This window comes from Tympanuchus pallidicinctus, unplaced genomic scaffold (assembly GCF_026119805.1).
Source record: "Tympanuchus pallidicinctus isolate F22 unplaced genomic scaffold, pur_lepc_1.0 scaffold9, whole genome shotgun sequence".
In the NCBI taxonomy this organism is placed as follows: Eukaryota; Metazoa; Chordata; class Aves; order Galliformes; family Phasianidae; genus Tympanuchus; species Tympanuchus pallidicinctus.
The window spans coordinates 13,199,528-13,222,141 of NW_026294813.1; the positions used below are offsets into that span (position 1 = coordinate 13,199,528).

A 22,614-nucleotide genomic window follows, 5' to 3' on the forward strand; every position below is an offset into this window, starting at 1 on the left:
CATCTCCCTACCTGTAATTTGTCCTGTAGTTCCTTATTGTGTAATGTCAAAGAAGCAATTTTTGCTTGCATCAGCATAAGTAGATCTTGCTGTTCAGTTTCAGAACTCACATCCAACAAACTATCAGCACCTGTGGAGGGAAATAAAAAAGATCCAAAACTTTTAAAAGCTGAACTGATCCTAGAGATAGATAGTTATTCTGCATTTCAAATTAAACAGTTTGTTTCCATGACCATTAAATGCAGTGAAAAGTAGACATTTTCTCAAAAATGGGTTAGGAGAACCAGTACAAGCAGGAAGTGTTGGTGGGGAACTGGCAGCGAAATTACAGAATGTTACTCCAACACTTATTGGAGTTCACATCCTAAGTGGAAAGGCACAGAGGATTTCTGACCAGATTTAAATTTTGAACACAACTTCAAAATGCTTAATTAAATATGAAAATAATAATTAAGCTTTATCATATACCTGCGGTGCTGTCGCTTAGTCTGTCTTTATTATCTTGAAGCAAGGAGTTGAAGTCTTCCTGCTGAGACATCAGAAGAAAATACTTTCACAGACAGCAGATAAAAGTTGGACAGTTCACAGAACATAAATATAGATAGCATAAATTTTGCTGGAAGAAACCTGTCATGAGGGATTTCTTTTGTTTCTGGGGTCCTGTTTAATTGTGGCAGGTGGCCAGTACTCATTAAATATTAATGAAATTGGATCAACTGTCTCATAAATAGTTTGAAAAGCTGCAGACCCTGTGATGAATGACTGCAGTATACTGTAGCGTACTTAAAAAGAAATCTTCAAAACCATAAGAAGAATACCAGACAGCATACATTCTAGTGTTTGACTGATGACTTTTTGTAATGGGCCTCTGCTTTTTGCATCACATAATCTCATGTACCTCACTGGTATTAGCTAATGAGCTCTCGCACCATTAATACTTTCATAACCATATTCCTACATACTTTACTTGTTTATGAATAATTTTATTTACATATTCAGAAAATAGTGAAGTAATTCACATTTGCTTTGTAAAATCACACAGAAATATGAGGATCGCACTGAAAATAATGCCTTCTATTTTATTATGTTGGCTTATGATGTCAGAGATGGATGTCGGTGGTATGGCAATAGAGGCTGAACCATTACATGATGTTGCTGTGCAGCAGAGGCTCAGCAGAGGGGCAATCTGACAGAATGGGGTCTGACGTGAAAGTGTGGATGAAGAAAAGGTGTGCCATTGAATTCCTCCATGAGGAAAAAAGTGGCACACATTGACATTCACTGACACATGAACATTTCGTTTATGGAGCCCAAACAGTGCATGTGAGCACAGTGAGGCTGTGGTGGTATTTTGCAGCACTGGAGTCAGTGGCAGTGGATTACATCCACAGACTTTTACAAGTGGGGCATGCAGGTGCTTGTCACAGCTGGCAAAGATGCAAAGATAATGGTGATGACTGTGTTAAAAAACAGTGTTTTGTAGATGAGAATTTGTATACTGTGCTTTTCGTTACTGTTGTTGTTGCAACATAAATAAATAGGAGGCATTACTTTCAAAACATCCCTTGCAGATTTGCATTTTTTCTCTTCCAAAAACTTAGCTAATTAATTCACCGAAATTCTGCAGTCAACAAAATAAAATATTAAGGTACTGCTTTCCCCACACTTAGTAAGAACAAAAAACTTTGGTGTCTTGCATACTTGGTCAGCAAAGAAAGCCTGTCCTTTTCCAGTCATAGGAGTTGAAGTTGATGAGCGTGGAGAGGACAAATCACTAAGCTGTAAAAAATTTTGTATAAATAAATATATGCATGCATTCATAGGAATAATGCTCCAACATGTGCTATATATAGATATATATATGCGCATGAATACTTTTCCTTGCACTCAAGGAAACCGTCAAACTCTGGGTAAGTTTCAAAGAGCAGATTTAATTATTCAGTGCTCTTTTGAGCTAGTATCACTTTTCCAGAGTAGCTGTTGTAACAAATAGAGAATAACTGTAAACTCAAATGTGAAGTTGCATTTTGATACCATACAAATCTGTTTCAGTATTTTACTATGCCTTGTAAATATGCATATAAAAATGTGGATATATATGTACATAGATGTAAAAAATATGAAATTATTCACTTCTGCAAGTCTACAAAACCACAAGACTTTCAACGTCAGATGGAAGAAGCACCTGTACAGTAAAATTTGTACTGTTGTATCCCAGCCCATTCTATATTTCAAGCACTTACTCAACCTAACCAACACATGTTTTCATCTTAATGTCAGGAGAAGTACTCACAATAAGAAGGCATATATGAGAGTGACAGAGCAAATTCAGCCCACATTACTCACATAATGGTTAAAACACTCTTCATCCCCTAAAAGTGTCTCAGGATTGGTCTTTGCTTTACCTGCATAGGACTGATAGGAGGAGGTGGGGCTTTGCGTTTTTTTGGAGTTCCACTTCTTTCTGAACTTAATTTAGAGCCTTGATCATGCTGAAAGTTCCACCAGCCAGAAAAGGTAAGTTTGTTAGTTTGGTTAGTAAAGTCCGAGCAAGTTGTTTTACAATAAAATAAAATAAAATAAAATAAAATAAAATAAAATCCCACATTAATATCAACTTCAGCAGCTCATGCAGTTCCTTTATCCTCTGTGTAAAGACTATATCCTTATTAACACAAAAATATTAAACATGCCTGACAATAAGAATCTGTTCTGTTGTAATCCATGCTTCAGTGAAAACAAATAAGATTTAGTGAAAAAGCCAAAGCTGACAACAGGTTTAGCACTAGGGATCTCAGATACTCCTGTAAATTCATTCTTAGTCCAGTCATGCCATTCTTAACAATTGCCATCTTCCCCCTCCTTCAGCTTCTCCCTGAGCTCACAGAGAAACATTGAACTTCCCCATTTAGAGAAAGAATGAACCAATCACATGTTCATCCAATTTTCAGCCACTAACAGTTCTACAAGACGCTTGCACTACAAGATATCATGATAATGCATGTAAGAAATTTATTTAACTGTCTAAATCTGCGGAGATCTCTAAGATACATCTCCTCTAGTATGATGCAACTAAGGACAACCTTCAGTTATCTGCTTTGGAAATGAGACTTTTCCCAAGATCATTTTCTCTACTGTTTAAAGAGACGGAGTTGAAGAGCCAAGGCCCTGCCTTATACATGAGAATGGTGGAACATTTTCCAGGTACGTATGTGCACACATACATGCATTTTCCCTCCCTTCTGTCACTGAGAAGGACAGCTACTGTTACAGAGGGAAGCTAAATCTAAAAATGAATTTCTGAAATACATTTCTTAAATAAGCAAAAAAAACTTTTCACGTTACAGAGTAGTCCTTGGCAGTACATCTCATGGAGGTATTTACTACTGCTACTAATCAAGTCAATTAATATTTTTTCCTACGTTACAAGCCTGTATAGTCCAAATATTTTTAAGTCCAAAAGGATACATACCTGCTTTGCTTTTGTTGGTGATTTTGCATCTATGAAGCAGAAAAAAGCAAAAGTAGGAACAGTTATCAAAGTTACATTTCTAAACTATCTCCCAGCTTTACTTCCAACACAACTGTTTGTTTTTTGAATTTGTTTTGAAATTTAAGCAGTATTTCAAAATTATATTCATGTTTTATCCTGATATACTGATAGAAAATTCAAAGGACTGTGGTAATTCTGCTTCTACTATAGTCTCTCACTGTTCTTTAGCTGAGCTTCCTACTTAAAAAGTGTGTTACAGCTTGACCATAACACCCTCTCCACATTAGGTCCTTCTGAACTCTTTTACTGAGGAGCTGAACTTAATTTTTCAAATAATAAAGAGGATCGACTTCAAATTCTTAGCAATACCTCATCATGCTTCTTCATCAGCTTGCCTTTTTTTTTCTTCAGAACACCTCTTTTTGTCCCGCTGAATATTTTATCTCGTGCTAGATATTAACCACATGGAGCAAGTGTCACATTTTCCTGGTTTGGAAAGCTTCAGCTAGACCTATCAGTGAAGACAGCTTTTGAAATTTTTCAAGTGATGGAGTGATGGCATTGGTGGGCAGGGCAAAGGTGATGGATGCCATCTGTCTGGACTTCTGCAAAGCCTTCGACATGGTCCCTCACCCATACCTTTCTCTCTAAATTGGAGATGTGTGGATTTGGAAGATGGACTGTTTCATGGGTTAAGAACTGGTTGGCTGGTCAGAGCCAAAGGCTTGCGATCAGTGGTTCTTTGTCAGGGTGAAGGCCGGCCACAAGCGGTGTCCCTCAGGGGTCGGTCTTGGGACCGGTGCTCTTCAGCATCTTCATCAGTGACAGACAATGGCATCGAGTGCATCCTCAGCAAGTTGCAGATGACACCAAGCTGAGCAGTGCGCTCAACAGACTGGAAAGTAGGAAAGCCATCCAGAGGAATCTCTGGAGAAGGCCCATGAGAACCTAATGAAGTTCAATAAGGCCAAGTGCAGGGTGCTGCAGCTAGGCTGGGCAAAGAACCCCCTGAGAGCAGCCCTGTGGTGAAGGACATGGGGGTCCTGGTAGTTGAGAAGCTGGACATGAGCCAGCAGCCTGCACTTGCAGCCTGAAGGCCAACTGTGTTCTGGGCTGTGTTAACAGAGGAGTGGCCAGCAGGGAGAGGAAGATGATTGTCCCCCTCTATTCAGCTCTTGTGAGGCCCCATCTGGAGGACTGCGTCCAGGTCTGGGGCCCCCAGTGCAGGAAGGATGTGGAGCTCTTAGAGCATGTCCAGAGGAGGGCCACTAAGATGATCAGAGGGCTGGAGCAGCTCTCCTATGAGGAAAGGTTGAGGGAACTGGCTTGTTTAACTTGGAGAAGAGAAGGCTCCAGGCCTTCTCTGTGGGCTTCCAGTACTTGAAGGGTTCGTATAAACATGAGGGGAACAGCTGTTTACAAGTGTGGATTGTAATAGGACCAGTGGCAATGGTTTTAAACTGAAATAGGGGAGGTTTAGGTTAGGAAGTTTTATCAGGACAAAGTTTTTCACACAGAGCATGGTGAAGCACTGGAACAGGTTGCCCAAGGAGGTTGTGGATGCCCCATCCCTGGAGGCATTCAAGGCCACGTGGATGTGGTCTGGTGATTGGTGATATAGCAAGGGGGTTGAAACCAGGTGATCTTTGAGGTCCTTTTCAACCCAGCCCATTCTATGACTCTGTGATTCTATGAAGTTACTCCATGAAGTATATTTGTTTGTTGCTACACATACAAGTAGCCAATTCAAAGTGATAAAGATCAGAATCTTTTACGTACCCACATCCTGAGATATTTTTGATGACAGCAGGTTCTGGATTCCCGTATTCTCAGAGATCTTGGAATAATGCAGGGCATTCTGTCCAAAGACATCTACTAAACTGACATCTGCACCTTTCCTAAGGAATGCTTCCACCATGTTAAGGCTACCAGCTTCACAAGCCATCATCAAAGCAGTTCTGGACAAAAGAAATAAGGGTTAAAATGTCAAGAGAAACTTTTGAATCAGTAGCTCATTTTTTCAGGAGAAAAATGTAACAGGTATTGTGCAATGAAGACCAAGATTCTATTACCATGTGCACTGAAATATATATGCAACCACCACCTCTCTGCACAAACTTTCCTACCCTTCCTTCTCCTTCCTCATATATCCCAGCTAGACCTTCTGCAAAAACCTGTTATGCTTTGCACATGTTTACAAACGTTTTTGAAAATGGCTTCCTGAGGCTAAGAGTTGGCTGCTGAATATATCACCAAATTTCACTGTCTCACCCCAATTACAACACAAAAGCCTATATTTCATTTCTCTTCTTTTCACATGTTGCTTTTAGGCAAAATAGAGAGGTGTCACTCCAAAAACCAAATAAATTTCTCCAAACTCTTCACTGAGACTGTGAGATGGGTTACACCTCAAACCTTGCCCTATTTTTAAAGAAAAATAACAGAAAGAATCTCCTTAGAGCACAGCCAATGCCCTCTCCGACACAGGGCAGCTAGACAATGTCAGATCCTAAAGTGGGCATAACATACAGGAGTGTTTACCTAAAAGGCTTTATCTCTTTTTCCTCAATGGCTTACAGGGATCATAAGATCCGTACAGAATACTTACAGGCAGAAAATTCCTGACTTTCAAACACGCACTAATATTGCTCTTCTATCACAGCATAATTCTCCCTTTTTCATGTGAATACATATCTAATAGGCTGACCAAATTCACTGGCAAATACATATGAAACTGAAAGTTACTACAGTGATGTTTGCTAGATATTAAGACAGTCACTTCACTGTCCAGTTAAATACACTCTTTATAACAGCGAGCCCTGAAAAAGTGATGACTGTTGCAGTACTGTGCAAATAGTGGTGAGTAGTAATTTGGACCACAGTTCTACAGGTATAGTTTCAGATTACCAAAATAACCATTTTAGTCTGGACAAGAAAGGGAATTGATCATGCAATTTTCAAACACACTCCCTTTACCCTTCTGTTAAGAAATCTGATTTTTCATTAAAAATACAACCATTTTTGTGAACAGCAGGTGCCAGAGTAGCCATTCTCCTTGCTGATAGGGAAGGAGGAATTAAAGTGGTATATTCCACATTACATGTTATTTCTTGTTTGTACACACAGTACTTGGCACATACTATCTTGTCTTCATCCAATCTAGCTACGAACTGTTAAAGCTGTCTGTTGAGTCAAGATAGTGAGGTAAAGGTAGACTGGAGATCCCACAGGGGTAGCACCTCAAGTTCAAAGTACCAGTGAGGTCATTCAAACCAATCAAGAAGACAAAGGGGTTTTCTTTAACCAACTTAAAACCAACAGTGAACTAATAAAACTTTGAGCTCACATAAACTAAGCTAGGCCCGTCTTATCCTCTCACATGTTTGTGAAGAACAGCATGGGCACTGTATCACGTAATAGTAAGAACAGCTACAAGTTGTAAGTGCCAAGTGTTCTCAGCATCCTGCTCTACCTTTTCAGTTTCACCAAACATTTATGAAACTCTATCAGTATCATCAAAACAAGTGCATTTTTCCACAATAAGAATGTTTTGATTTAAAAACAATACTATGAAATAACAGATACTTATGACATACTATATGTCTATTAATGCAATAAGTTTCTAAATGGCATCTTTTGAGAAGACAGCATCTCCATTATATATTTTTACTGTATTTTTTCTTGCTGTTGTGGCTGTGTTAGAAATGAGAGCTCCTCATGGATGTCTCTTCCAAGTAATAGTTTAGGATGTAAGTTGGCAAAACTAACTCAGGCAAAGAACAAAGAGAGCAGCATTGGAAATATGGGCCATATGCAAAGTGATGTGTGGGTAAATGCTATCATTCAGATTGTTGTAGGAATGATTTTAAAATGGGATTTGCTGCTCTGGTAGCGCAAGGAAAAACAGTTTACTTAATTTTACAGTTACTTAGTTTCTCTTTTGCTTTTCTCATTGGGCAGAATTCCTTAAGCCTTCTCAACAATGTCTAGTACTCACTTTCTCCGGTATTGGGGACATTGTTTCATGTAATGACTCTTTTGGGTAGGGAGCTTCATTTGACAGCCTTAGGAAAGAATTAGCATGGTAATGTTAACCTGCTGTACCTTCCATTTTTATCCCTTGTGTTGATGTCTGCTCCATGATCCAGAAGGTATTTACAGACTTCTGTATGGCCATTTTGTACTGCAAGCAGCAGAGGTATGTTCCCATCCTAGGAATGCATTTAAAGAAATCATGAACAATAATTTGACACCTTACAAATACAACTCTGAGGTTTAAAGGTCGGATATGAGCTTTTCTTCTACACAGCACTGTATATTTTTCTTATGTATTATAAATGTAGCTGGCTTTATTTAATCCCTTCCTTGACCATGGGGGATGGATTCACTCAGCAAAGCATCGAGAATAGGAATGCTGTCTGTACTCCCTTTTCTGTTCGCTTAATGCTACAACTAAGTGACTTTGCAACTGTACAATGCCTATGGATATCTCCACAACAAAAGGATAACTTTGAGTACTAGGCAAAACCACAACATTTCACAGAATCACAGAATAACTGCAGTTGGAAGACACCTTTAGAAAGCGTCCGGTACTTCTTAATCTTTGTCTTCAGTCAAAAGCAAGGCAAACTTCACATTATGGTACACTGCTCAGAGACTTGTCCAAAGAGGTTTTAAGCATGCCCAAGGGCAGAGAAAGCATGTCTCTCAGTCTCATTTACAGCGCTTCACCAACTGTGAGGTAAGAATTATTTTCTTCCTTAACCCGTAACTGGAATTTCCCAACTAGCTTCACTAGTGTGTCACATGTCCAGATTGTAACTGCTGCTTGTCACCATTTCTGAGGTCAGTTTGATTCTCTCTTCTTTACGATCACTCATTATGTAGATGAGGACATAAAAGATTCTCCCACAGCCTTCTCTTCTAATGATTAGAAAATCTTTGTGGTCTTTAAAATACATCTGCTGAAATTTAAAGTCTAATCTTTGTGATTGCTGTTTGTTTGTCTTAATATACCAAAAAGACCAGACGAGGAAAGATCCCAAACCCCTCAACAAACAAAACAATAATAAAAAAAAAAAATTAAAAAAAAATTACATATTTTAATGCTTCCCTCCTCCCTCCTTTTTTTTTCTTTTTTTTTTTCTAATTTCTGTCAAATCCCTTTAGCAGTTTTCTAAGAGGCAACTACATCATTCCCACAGACAGATCTGATTGTTTTTAGGTGTTTTGTGCTAGTCAGTGTACTGTCCCTTAGCCTTTACACTACACCAAGTATATTTCTTCCCCCAGGTTTACCATACTCCATTATTTTTTTTTCCTAAGCATTTCACAGTACCTGAAAGGCCCACGTAATTGTCTTTCTCAAAGCCTACTGGAGTGAAAGGAGTCAATTTTTAATCATGTCTTGAATATACCCAAAATAAATTCTAGCTATTTCTAAAAATCTTGCAATTTAACTAGCAGCAAACCTTGCCAGTAGCGAGTGAAGTGCTATGCTACGGAAAGCCATGAAAGGAACTTTGTCAGAGAAATTCAAAATGAAATAGAAGAGCAGTAATAGTTTCAACTACTGAAGCTTGATTGAAGTGGAGGGTAGTAAAGCTTTGGGAAAAGCACAAAGAGGTACCTACCAAATCTTTGATGTTAATTGGACATTTGTGTTCACAAAGAAGTTGGACTGCCTGAAGACAACCACATGTTGCTAAAAGAAGAAAAAGCATTAAAATCTTTATTTTTTGAAATTCGTGTTCCACGCTTACACTTGCAATACTGTAGCATTACAGTGGGGTTTCTCTATTTTTAAGAAGGAAAAGAAGACAAATAGGATGAAGAGCAAGCTGTATGCAGCAACAAAACAGACACTATAGTCCAAACAAACACGAGAATACATAATCTTTAAACACTGAAATCAGAATCAGCCTAGTCTTACTTTTCAAGTCTTTCAATGGCTCTGCACCTGCAAGAGTGTATTTGCTGGCTGTAATTAACTGAAATTCAATATTCAGAGTATTTACCTAAAAATATCCAGAATTTGTTATCTATGAGAATGGATATGCAACACTCAGCTACTCAAATTGTCCATTAATCAATAATATATTAATTTTACAAAAGTAAATAAATTTTCACTGCCAGATTAAAAATGCAAGTGTTTCAAAAAGTGTTGATATTAAGTTGGAAATAAAATCAAAAGGTTAGTAAAAGAAAGACAGCAAAATCTTAAAAATAGAGAGAGAAAAGAAAAGGGAATGACAGAGCAGAAATAAAGCCCGCTTTAATGTAGTCCACCATTCTGTCTGCTATTTTTCCCATCAGTAAAAAGCTATACCAAGAGCTGAGAAAATCAAGCATAATAAAATAGACAGTGCATACTTTCAACAAAGAAGTTACCTGCATAATGTAAAGCTGTTTTCCCACAGTTGTCAGTGCTGTGTACTGAACACTTATACTGCACAGTTCAGAAAGGAGAAAAAAAAATTAGAGAAATGTCAAAAAAATAAAATACAAGTGATGAGCAGAATGGACAGCTGAACATGTCTGAGAATAGTTTTATGAGCTCCTACAGAAGCTCCATCCATGCAATAGAAATGAACAAGAATACTGATAAAAGACACAGCTTTGCTCTCCACCAATCTCAACTGCCCTTTCTTGTTAACAGCTTATACTGAAGTCACAGTAAACATGCATGGTGAAGATGTACCTAAAAAAAATTGTTTTGGAACAATTCATATGCAAAAATGAACAAGAATCTGACTTCCATGCCTCAGAAAAGCTTCCTATTTTACATTCCACTAAAAGCTAAAGCAATCTTAGCCTAAGGCAATTAATCCAAAATTATTCCTGTTAAAGCAAATAACACTTTGTTTCCATTTGTAAGATCTAAAGCATCTACAATCCAGTTACATATTGTAGTATTTTAAGCCACCTATTCCTACTGGCCAAGCTAGGCTTTGAGGTACTAAACATAAAAATATCAAATTACAAATCTTTATCCAGACTTACTTTGGTACAGAAAATTCTAGTTTATGACAAATAAAGATATCACACTGAAATAATAGATTTCTGAAATCAAATATTATATATTCTGACTTTCAGGTATAGGATCACCTCCAATATTTCCTTGATTTCAAGGTAAACAGTTTCATGTAAATTACCAAATTTTATATTAAAAAACCCAAGATTCATTCTGTGTAAAATAATTATTTACATTGAGATTAGACATTTCTTACATGTAGAAAGAGCTTTTATGACAAAGCCAGTCTACAGAAGCAACAAAGCATTCCAAAGAGCATGAGAGCATCCTCCAAGAGCACTGGAGAATATTAACAAAGGATTTTCACTTATAAACTTGTTTAGAAATGCATTTTGTAATAAAACTAACAAAACATCAGCTAAATCACTCCCTGGGTGTAGCTGTCAGGCAAACGGGCAGTGAATATTTGGTACTAAACACATTCATCTGCTGCACTGACTGTATGCTGCTGCATGCGATACAATTAATGACAGCTTGATGTCACTGTTTATGCTCTAAATGGGTTTACTCTAGAGTTAGTAGATTTTTCTAATGAAATCCCAAAGCAGGTAGTCTCCTCACTTAATGATCTCTTAATCTCTTCCAAGTGTTCAAGAAAAGATGGAAAGAAACAGTGATGTCAGTAAATACAGTAAGAATCAGTGAAATTGGACCCAATTCAGTAAGAGACGTTGAGAGAGATCAGTGACAACTGAATTGGAGAGCCCAGAAGTAGCCAGAGGAAAACAATTACGAAGTTGAGATATAGGATTAAATTTCTTTCTGTATCGCTGCACTCAGGCAGTGTTATTTCGTAGGCTCATTATTTCATACAAATTCTTTGCCAGTCTTACTGATGAACCTACATTTCTAAAAATCTGATCCATTACTCTGATCACCCCTATGACCTGAATTTACCTGTCTTTCTGAAATGGAGTTGAGATGGACATCCCTTCTTATTTGCTAACACACAACTTCAGCATTAATGTCAGAAGAATTTTCTCTTCCTCTTCTCTTCCATTTTTCTTGGCTTTTCTCCCCCACTTTTTTCTACTCCCTTTCTAACCTCTCACTGTCCTTCAGTCATTTCACTAAGGATTTGAGTATTTCCATATTTTAGTATCCAAACTACTTTGGCTTCTTTCCCTTTGACTCAACAAATGGATTATTTTATATTGCACAGACAGAATACATTCGGTTAGATCAGTATCAAAGTTCCACTACAAATGAAGAATTCTTTTTCTCTGTATCTCTTATACATCACCCACTTCCAACCCACCCAGCCACACAGACTAAAGCTGGGAAATGTCAAGCTGCAACCTGCTTCAGACCCAGTCTTTCTATGTTGGAGCCACTGCACATGGAAAACTGAAACTGTGGGCCACTCAGGGGAGATATCACACTGTTTTATATCATCTACCCACACAGTGCCTGAAAGGTCTTAAATTCAAGAACATCTATCGGTTGCAGGAAAAAAGGACAACAGAACAGGAGTGTGATGCAGACTATGAATTTGCATCCTGATGGTAGGCAAACAATGTAGGCCTCATAAACTGGGGACACGAACTTTATGTTTGCAGTTATCTTAAGGTAATGATAAGATAAAGTGACCGTGAGGTTCTCGATGCCCTGGTCCCTGGTATTCAGGGCTGAGTTGGGTCAGACGGTGTCCTGGACAACCTGATCTAGTGCTTGATCTAATGGATCTAATGGCAACCCTGCCCCTGACATCAGTTAGAACCAGATTATCTTTGAAGTCTCTTCCATCCTAAGGCTTTAAATGATTCTATGATTAGCAGGAAATGCAGCAATATGCAGTGAAGAACCATCAAAGAAAAATGAAACTAAATAATCAAAATTAGTTTATTTTTTACTTTACTAGTTTATTTTTTACTTTACCTGAAGTAACCTCTTAATGCAGTCAAGGTGGCTGTTCTTCACTGCAAGATGTAAAGCACTGTGCCCTACATCAATAAATGCAAAGCAAAATTAGTATTCAGTCACTCAAAGACAATGGAATAAGCTCTTCCATAACAAAGGCAAGATTTTTAATTGACCGGCACATGAAAAATATGAACAAATAAAATAAAATCCTATATCAAGCAGAATATAGTTACAACAGACCATTGTTCAGGCAGGAAACAGGATAATCTTAATGTCTACTTTTAGATATAGGAATGACAGAAACTGTGTGACAGACCCTCCCTCCCTTGCAGAGATGTCTGCCAATGTATCTGCTTTACTTTTCCTCCCCCTTGGATTAAAAAGGAACCCATTTTGGAGAGCAAAAACATCCACATTCACCAGTTACCACTATGACAAATTTGAATCATCCACAGAACGCACACATATAATGACTCGGGACATATGACTATTCATTTCTGCATTTAATAGGCTTCTCTTTCTATTAATTTACTTAGCATCTATGAGCTCATATTTAGCAATGCAATACAATGATTTACTAACTATCAATTTATGATTAAAGATTTTGCAGTCTGTCTTCTAGTTCTTTCTTACACAACACAACACCTGAAAAATCTTAAAGGCCAAAGACAGCAGAAGACTAAATTATCTATACAAGGAAGGAAGAAGGAGTTATGATTTAGTAATCAACGCAGAGAGTAGATCCACTTATGTCAGAACCTCACAGTGAATAATGAGACTTCAGCAGGAAAGGCATTACCTAAGGAATGCAGGGTTGACACTCTCAAGAGTGAGCAGACAACTTACTATTATCCAAGTGACTAATAAATCTTGAGGCAAGATGAAGTATGAATTCTGAATAATAGTTCAAGTCAGGTGTGTATATTCTCTTATCACTACATTTAATCTGAACGCTTCTCCCAGTATCACAGATGCTTTCTCACAGAGGCATACAATTTCTATTTATGAAAAATTCAACCAGGCTGGAAGCAACGGCTAAAACCCAGTGAACCCAACATTTACAGATCATTACAAGAAAGACAGACTACTGTCTTTCACCTCAGTTAGGTGATTCTGCTAGACAGAGGAAATGCTGGGCACAGACAAGAGGTAGATCAACTAAAATCTATTAAGAGTTTGCCAATTTCAAATTCAGCTCTCATTATTCTCCTACTAGAGTATTAATTAAGGCACAGGACTTTCGAGAGCTGAAGCAGCACACTTAATAGTTCTCAGCTCAGTTTGGCTTGTATCAGCAATTTTCACTATGTCATAATCCTGAGGAAACTGCAACTTCAGTACAGTTAAATGGGGTTAATAGCTTGGATACACATAAAAGCAAAGCACAAGATCTTGATTTAATCTATGCAAAGCCTTAAATGAAATGACCAAAAAGCTGGGAGGGGGGAGGAGACAGGCAAGGAAGAGAGAAGGGGAATTATAATAATATCAACAGCAATAATTAATAAAATTAACTATTTTGCAATTATTGGAGTCAGACACAAATGCTGATACTTATAGTATATGGGCTAAAAATCTCTATTGTATATGCAGTAAAGCATGTATGTCCAAACTGGAAAGGTTACAGTGTGGTGTGAATTGGAAGGAGCAGCACTGCCAACTTTGCACATCAAGACTTACAGGCAGATGAAGTATACTGCATTGTATGAGTAGGTTTACAGAGGCATACCTGCACCATCTTGGGCTGTCACATCTGCACCATGTGTCACCATAATCCTGAGGCATTCTGCATGTCCTTTTGTGGCTGCCAGGTGAAAACTGGAAGAGAGCATTTATATGACACGTTTCTGTTTCTAAGACCTTCTTTATCTTTCATTCACAAACCAAGTACTAGCAAGTTCTCCCATTCCTGTCCTTAGGTCTTCTGGCAACCCTCCACTACCTCCCAAGAAGATAATAGCTCTGAAAGTAAGAAGGCACATCAAAAAGCTTTTGAATTCATGTATTTATATAGGCTGCTGTTTCATTAACCCATGCCATATACCTCATGTGCATCTATCTACTGAATTTCTAAACCAATATCCTTAGTGACGCAATATATCCCCACAGAATACATGGGCTTGGGAAATCACTAAAGAAAGCATTCACAAAAACTGGCTTTGCTCTACTTGCTTTGCACTCAGGGCAATCTTAATTTTCCTATTTCAGCAGACAATATCTAACTCCACTAAGAGTTGATTATGTTCCTAAATTAAAAAGAATCAAGTTCTGCTTCTGAAATGCCCACTTCAGAGTAAATTTTTCTTCACTGCAGAGGTGAAACAACAACCCTGAGACGGTGCATGTGAATGCAACCTTAAGACAACAAAGCCATTGGATATTTGTTATACTATACTACGGATGTATTTTGCAACTTTTGGTTTTGCTTTTTGTTTGAAGTATCTGCTGGTTTGAACAGTAGAAGTTTGCAGAGGTTACAAACCATACCATGACTGGATGCACTTAAGAGCATAAAATACCAAAGATGAAATTACAGAACAAACTAAAGATGTTATGCTTAATTCAAACCTTTTTATACTGGGTATACATCTTTGACATTGTTAGCACCTCCAGATTCACAGGAGCAATCTTATACACATGCTTCTGGTTTAATTAAGTTGAGAAGCAAATTCAAAGAAAAAACTTATGAAAATGGAGAAGTTTATATCCTTCTGATACATGTTGTGCCAACATAAGTGAGTCAAGCACAGGCAAACTTACTGCTTCCCTACAGTCCTGCTATTATCATCTTAATATACATTAGGAACAAAGTAAAAAAAATGAAAGAAAAAAAAAATAGAGATAAAACACTTCTAACAATTACTATTAAATAATAATAATAATAATAATGTACGAAAAGCTAGTACCATCCTAAGCATAGCCCAAATTGAAAAAGCCTGTAATCTTGGGGTGTTTTCTTACATCTTATAAACAAGTTCATTTTCAACACCACACATCTCCACGTTAGAAGATTTTTTCTCTGGAATCCAAAAGAAATCTAACTAATCATGTAGACATGTCCATAGTGTTTAGGAGTTTATATTTTGGACAACTGTTTCCTTTAAATGTTAAAACTAATATTGAAAGTTTAACCTGCTAAGGAGAACAGCTAGGAATAACAGGCAAGAATGAAACGCGTATTTCTGGCACAGAGTATGTGAACTGCAACACTGTTGCTCTATGCTACAGGCTTTTCTTTGCAAATTCCATGAAAAATCAGCAGAAGAAAAAGTCCTACTGACAAGATCTGGCAAAGAGCTGAAAATTAATCAGAACAGGAGAGCTGTGGGAATGAGGTCCTGTACCAAATACAGCAACTACCTCTCTTTCTCCATGGAGTCCTTCCATCCTGCCGTCTGCTGCCTACAAATACTAGGCAGGCAATGCTTAAGGCTTCAAACTGTTCTCTGCAAATGTAAAAATATTCTGCATGCTCATCCACACTCTTACAACAGCCATAAACAATCTGAGCAGAGGCATAACTAAATTCTTTGAAAAGCACAAAAAGTACTGCTGCTAGCTGTTCTCCGGTCATTCAAAAAAACCCAAAATTTTATGTTCTCGGTGATCAATGCAAAGTTGTGTAAACATTCTTCTTTAGAAGAAGGGTTTTCTCAGGCTTTAGGAAAATAGCTGGAAGAGGGAACAAAAGGAATCTGACAAATTCCAACACCTCTAATTTGGCCAGCACATAATATCCACTGAATAATACTAAAACAGACTCAAAAACATTTGTGTAGACATGCAATACAATTGAAATCAATTAAATTTCAGGAACACCATGATGCATGCACTTCACTCATTTACATTTGACAGCATTCATAGAATAATAAATACTTGAATAATAATAACTTGGCTAAATCTAGGACATTAAGATTTTACAGAGAGGCCGTGGAGAGTACTGCCAAGTGCAACAAGAGTATGCAAGAGCAAAAGAAGTTTGATTTAGATAAAATAAGACTGTAGAGAAAGTATTAAAAAAAAAAGAAAACCTTAACCCCTTTCAGGCTGTGCACCTATGAACACATCAATCCCACAAACGCAAATAATTCCTAAAGGAGTTCTTAAAAAGAAATTACACACGCAGACACTTAGTTTAATGCTATCCAAAATTTTACAGGTTAAGAAAAAGTCAAATCAAAAGTATTGCTTGTCCCAAATTACTAAGATGAAGAAACATCATCTGTCAGCAGAACAGGTATTGAGAAAGCTGAGAGAATGTGTGAAGTATCTAACAAAAGCACGGAAGTTATCTGGAGAGTCCCGGGAAAGGAGAGTACGATGAGGTTTACCTCACATTCATTCACAGTTACCTAAACCTAACAGCGCTGGGAGTGCTACAACTCCCTCCCACATGCTTTCTGCATATCCCTTCCTTACTGCTACCAAGTCTGATAGTCAATATTTTTTTCTTAAAGATCTAAAAGAGATTGGGGTGGGAAGCTCGTTTAGTTAGCTGCCTCTTTGGTGAGCTGGACTGGCTTACTGGAAATCCACCCTGCTCATGAAATACAAGAGAATTATTCCAGACTGGGATGATCCTACTACAATCATACGTAAGTCGAAGTAAATAACAGAGCACTGAACAAGAACCTCCCTATGAGGAGTAATTCTACTTTATTTTAAAGTTAATACTTTTTTCTTCTTTTCCCGTCTGTTTAAAGACAAACAAACAAGCAAACAAAACAACAATAAACAAATTAACCAACCCCCCCCCCCAAAAAAAAAAAAAAAAACCATCAACAACATCAAAATACATCAGTAATGGATACTGGGGACGGGTGTGCAACAAGGGAGGCTCTTGAAACAAAGAAGCCTAGAGACATTTATTTCAGAACAGAGTAACTCTTTACAACCTATATAAGGTTTCATTTGGGGCAAAAGCTGCAGGTTTTCAACCCGTAAAGTTCTTATTGTCTAGAAGCAATGAACAGTGATGCATTTCACTTGTGTCCTTCATGAATAAACTTCCCCTTGTATGTAAGCAAACAAATTTCCTCCCACTTCCTTGTTGTGCAATGACAGGCAAACAAAAACAAACATGTAAGTCTTCATCTAGAGCAAGGGCCACACTGAGGGTTACATTCTGTATGGGAAATGCTGAATCACAGCCTGAGCCTCTGATTGACTACCTGAGGTGAGCAATCAGTCAGCCCTGGGAGCACAGGTGAAGGCAATTCATCTGTGCTACTGGAAGTGGTGGAGCTTGGCTCCACCTCTCCTAGACTCCATTTAAGAGCTGACTACATTGGGTAAGGATCTTTCTTGGAGATTGCTCTTCTTGGAGCCTTTTCAGATGAATCCAGGATAAGGGTAAGCTTTCCATCCATTCTTCTTTAGTGTGATAACCTGTTTAGCCTAACTTTCTTGTATATTTCTTGATTATAGCATCCGTATATTCATTAATTACACACATTCTCACTTAGCCTAACTCCCCATTCTAACATAGTTCAGTTTCCCTTCACAAGAACCCTTTTGGTACTACCTACAGCTACTTGCTGGTGCCACAACCTGAACTGATTTGCAATAGATCTCTTTTATTGCTATAAAACATCTCTACCGTTCCTATAGGGCAGGATGGACTTCTACCATTACCTCCAGAACATTCAATGCAGCAGAATAGCAGCTACCCTTCCCAGTAGTTTTCTCCACAAATGATGAGTCAGAATTTAGACTCAGCTCAGAGCATCTGACTAAGATCAGCTGGTTGACACTGCTTTTTTTTCCCAGTGGGAATGTACAAGTCCCATAGCTAGTTCTGAACAAGATAAAATGAAAAATTATGTTCTTCAGGAGCAACACAAAGCCCAATTGGAGTAAATAGGCTTGATGGTAAGAGGGAACACAAAGCAACATTTCATAAGATTTGGAGTCAACCCACTGCAAGACTACTACCTCCAAATCAGGTGTAATTTTTCCTTGTATTCAAACAACATATGCAAATGCACTGATAGAGAAGCGTTTTTTATGAATGTTTGGTGACTGAGTGGGCAGCTGCATGACACTGACATCCCTAAAATAATTGAAAACAGTAACTTTCTTACACATAGATGTCACTGAAACAACAGTCCTAAATAAACCAGTCCCACATTCAGTGCTAAGGATTTTTTTTTGCATGTTTCAGTCATGAAGTCAAGCCAGCAAAGGAATGAAGCCTTCTTCAGTCGGTGTCTGACAAGAGTGCAAGAGTTCAGATATAATGTCAAAAATGAACATTTACAGAAATTATTTCATGACCATACAGTAACTTAAACAGATAGGGCTGTAATATTTACTAATTAGCTTGTATAAACTATTTATTTATAAGTAACATCACAACAGCTAACAGAATTATCAAAATTTAGAGGCTAGATTTGTAAAAAATAAGCTAATTGAGCTTGTTGAGGTGTTGTTAGTAACAAGACATGAGTCTACTGAAACCAGATTCTCTGCTTAACAGTGTATATAGCTACATTCTACAAAACTGAGCACAGTCCTCTAACTGAATGTTATTTTGGCAGCTGGTCCATATAACTAGGGAAAATGCCACAAAAATATAGTAGAACACGATAAAGCAAGAAAAAAAATAAAGCCTCAAATTAAGACTGTAACCTTCTAGCATAAGGAAATTTTCACTTCTCTAAAGAAAAGCAAAATTAAAACAGCAGAAAAAATATATCCTATTGGGTACTGCAGTTCTGTATGGCACCATCATGCTCCAGAGCTTTTCTGGAGCAGAACACAGAATCTCTCCAGAGCCTGAAAGCAGTCTAATGCAGTATTTATCAAAATCCAAAGAAAATAAAGAACATGGTAGAATTATGAATGCCAAGTGAACAGAAAATAGCTAATACAATATTATGACAAAGAAGAAAGTAAAACATGCATGCAAGCATACAATGCTATTGTTCTCAACTATTTTATCTGAGTGGTCTGAAAATATTTTAAGTGCAAGAATGTTTGAAATACACTATGAACTCAAACTTACTCATTGTCAAGGTTTATTTTGAGTAAAAACATCCCTTCCCAAAGCAGTTCATTCTTCTTCATTTTCTATATCGTATGTTAAATCTTTATTGACTTTCAAGAAATCTGGCTTGTCTGCCAACAGTCTGATGATTTACAGTTTCCCAACAGACCAATACTTTTATACAAACAAAGAAGACTGATAAAATAAAGACACAGAGCTGCTCAGAGTGCTTGAATGCCAACTAAAAAAAAAAAATACAGAAAAGGAAAACATTCAACCCTTGCTGCTACCAGATGAGATAGGCAAGTGATTTGCCAGATACCTCTGTCAGGAAGAGACCCATTTGGAGGCAGCACCTTGCTTAAAATGCCTGTGATTTTCACAGCCAGAATTATTCCCCAAAGCCTTGATTTCTTCTTTCAACAAAAACAGTACCAATAAATGTATTAAATGTTATCTGTATTTTGATTGTTTTCCACCATAGGCCAAGTGGCAGAAGTACTGGAAGGAAGCAGAGACCTCACCGGAGTGAGAAAGAGCTGTAATAAAATGGGAGCAGCATATTCCATGCACAAATGATGTGTCTGCAATTACTGAGGAATAATACCAAATATGGTCTCTTTTGGCATGTAATACAACAATCGGTAATTAGTGAAGAAAGTTTATTTTTCCATGAATGGTTTGGGATTTTATCAACCAAAAAAAAAAAAAAATCAGTGATGAAATTAATCTTTTTAAACCTAACAAAACAAAATAAATAAATAAATAAATAATTCAACACATCATGAACCTAATTCAAAAGAAAAATAGTTTCAGACTTAAAGAATGGGAATGGTCCAGAATGGTCCCCAAACAGACACTGTTTTTGTGCCTTTGTCTGTCAGCCAAGACAGGGCACTCAGCAAAGCAGTAACTCTTCATTCCAGCAAGGATTATGCTTCCATGGCCAGCATCTACTGATCCAGCTGCCTGGTTCTACGTCTTCCTTGCATCTGGACAGCTAGGTAGGTAACCACATCACTGAGATAGAACAAAATCAGCTGAAAAACAAAGCTGCTTTCCATGGTTTCATCACAGTCACATATACATGCACACTGTTGGTACAAATTAAGTGACAGGAGCATGAAAGCATCATCTCAGTGAAGTTTAAGGTGATGTAGAATTTCACCTTAAGCCTAAAAACTAAAATTTACTGAGTATTTACTGAGCATTTGCCTGTGAAAGTTTCCAAATCTTCACCATTCTCTGACTACCGAGTGACAATTGTTAGAGAGGCTCAAGTCCATGCTTGCTACCTAAGCATGAAAGCAGAAGAGGCAGACTGCACCAGAAGTATCAACTGAAGTTATCCCTGTTCCACAGCTGCTCTTAGTCCCTTTAGCTGCACTGTCCTCCAGCTTTGAAATGTGTCAGGGAACTAACTTCTTGAGTCACTCCTAAGTGAGAATAAAGATGTGTGAACAGGACTTCCTTACACTGGCAATCCAAAATGGAAAGGGCACAGTAGAACCAGCTTCAGGATGAAAACCAAATCAAAATTGAGAAAGATAAACTGCAGAATACCACCAGATAAATCCTCATGAAGACGTGCTTTTGTTACTATAGATATTTCTGTACTACAGACACAAAGTACCAATGGATGCTGCAACAAACCCATTCTGATGTACAGAAAATCAGAGATTGCCAGAGATAAAGGCAAATCAGACATCTACCGTCAATTTTTAGTAGTTCACTATTTTGTTTTAAATAAATAAAATCCACAGCTTCATAGTGCATCCATTACACCTTCAAGCAAGAGCAAATGCAATAAATGTGGCTTTTAATTAAGTGCAGGCAGTCTGTATTGTTCTGTCAGACTTGCACATACCCACAAGAATGCAAAAATTACAACAGGAGAAACAACTGTAGTAAATACATTTTGTTTTCAGGCTAGAGCTGTTCTCATTAAAAACTCAGAAAAGAAAGCAGTATGAGATTTAAAAGATGTTTCAGTAATTAGCTGCTGCTATCTTTTTGAGTGCAGGCAGGTTAGGATTTTAAGAAAGGTGACATAAGCAGGTATGGATTTAGCATGAGCTATAGAAGTGTTTCCCTCTTCGTACCAGTCACTAAAACATAATGCAGTGCAAACAGAATGTGTTCTCCTATCCTCTATTTAAACATGACATGATCAGCTACCCGTAGTACACACGAAACTCCTGGGCAACAAGCATACATGGATCTTCTGTGTTAGCACATACTCTGCAAAAGTGTCAAAAAAAGGAAAAAAAGGAAAAAAAAGAAAAAAAAAAAAAAAAAAAGAGGCAGAGTTTTCATATTAAGTTTCCAGCTTTGACTCAAAGTATAAAGAGTCTTGTTTCAATCATACACACCTCAAAGTATAGGACATTAAAAAAGGCAAGGCTTCTGAATGGCTATTTTCTAATTAGGAAAGAAGCAATAATTTCATCATGCAGTAAAGGAGTTGGCAAGCCACAGACCCCTGATCTTTGCCTTCAAACTCAACAAAAATATCCACCCACCTGCTATTCAGATTGATTTTAGAGATCTCCAGAACCTTTATATTTTACATTCTCAGGTCATGTTCCAGCAGTTCCATTTTCGTGCACAGTTTTCTTTGGCAAACTCTATTACCGCATAACCACAAACTCCCTCCTCAAATCTGAAGCACAGATTCCTCTCCCATGTGTCCTTAACTGTAGATGAAAGTACTCACAATTTAAATTTGGGTTTCCTTTAGAGAATCCTTCCTTAAAGGCCCTCAAAAACCAACATCAGCTAATTGCAGAGATTCTGCCAATGGCCAGCTTCAGTACCCTTAGGTACTGACAGAAAGCCTCAAGTTTTGAAATGCTGCTTTTATTGCTGGTATTTCAGGGTACAAATATTGACAACACAAAAGAAACGGTGAAGCTCCTGAAAAGCTTAAAAAGTTCAGAAACGAGAGCAGTGTTGCTTGTGCCAAAAAAGCCGTGGTTAGAGCAGAACAGAACAGTTCATTTGGAAGATATCTACAGAGATTACCAAGTCCAACCACTGACTACTTCAGGGCTAACTAAAAGCTAAAGCATATTATTGAGGGCAAATGCCTCTTGAGCACTGACAAGTAGTGGGCATCAATTACTTCTTTAGGAAGCCTGATATGAGTGTTTGGCTTCCTTCACAGAAGAAACAAGAGAGCAGCTACCAGCCGTATGTAGCCCCATTCCCTGTCAACACCCAGCATGGTGTGAGCCT

General features: G+C 37.8%; 1 protein-coding gene across 6 annotated transcripts in view; it reads right to left on the minus strand.

Annotated features, from left to right (window-relative positions):
- The window catches only part of RAI14 (retinoic acid induced 14), a 95,720-nt gene that overhangs the window by 6,698 nt on the left and 66,408 nt on the right, over positions 1-22,614 (minus strand). For 3 of the 6 annotated variants that reach the window (XM_052670547.1, XM_052670548.1, XM_052670549.1), the window contains exons 4-14: positions 14,119-14,207; positions 12,405-12,469; positions 9,884-9,941; positions 9,127-9,197; positions 7,598-7,704; positions 5,273-5,451; positions 3,473-3,501; positions 2,406-2,492; positions 1,702-1,779; positions 469-529; positions 12-130 (exon numbers count right to left, since the gene is read on the minus strand). In XM_052670547.1, the coding sequence (XP_052526507.1) occupies positions 12-130; positions 469-529; positions 1,702-1,779; positions 2,406-2,492; positions 3,473-3,501; positions 5,273-5,451; positions 7,598-7,704; positions 9,127-9,197; positions 9,884-9,941; positions 12,405-12,469; positions 14,119-14,207 (943 nt within the window). The remainder of the gene's footprint in view (positions 1-11; positions 131-468; positions 530-1,701; positions 1,780-2,405; positions 2,493-3,472; positions 3,502-5,272; positions 5,452-7,597; positions 7,705-9,126; positions 9,198-9,883; positions 9,942-12,404; positions 12,470-14,118; positions 14,208-22,614) is intronic. The other 3 variants (XM_052670551.1, XM_052670553.1, XM_052670552.1) reach the window with 3 other exon arrangements.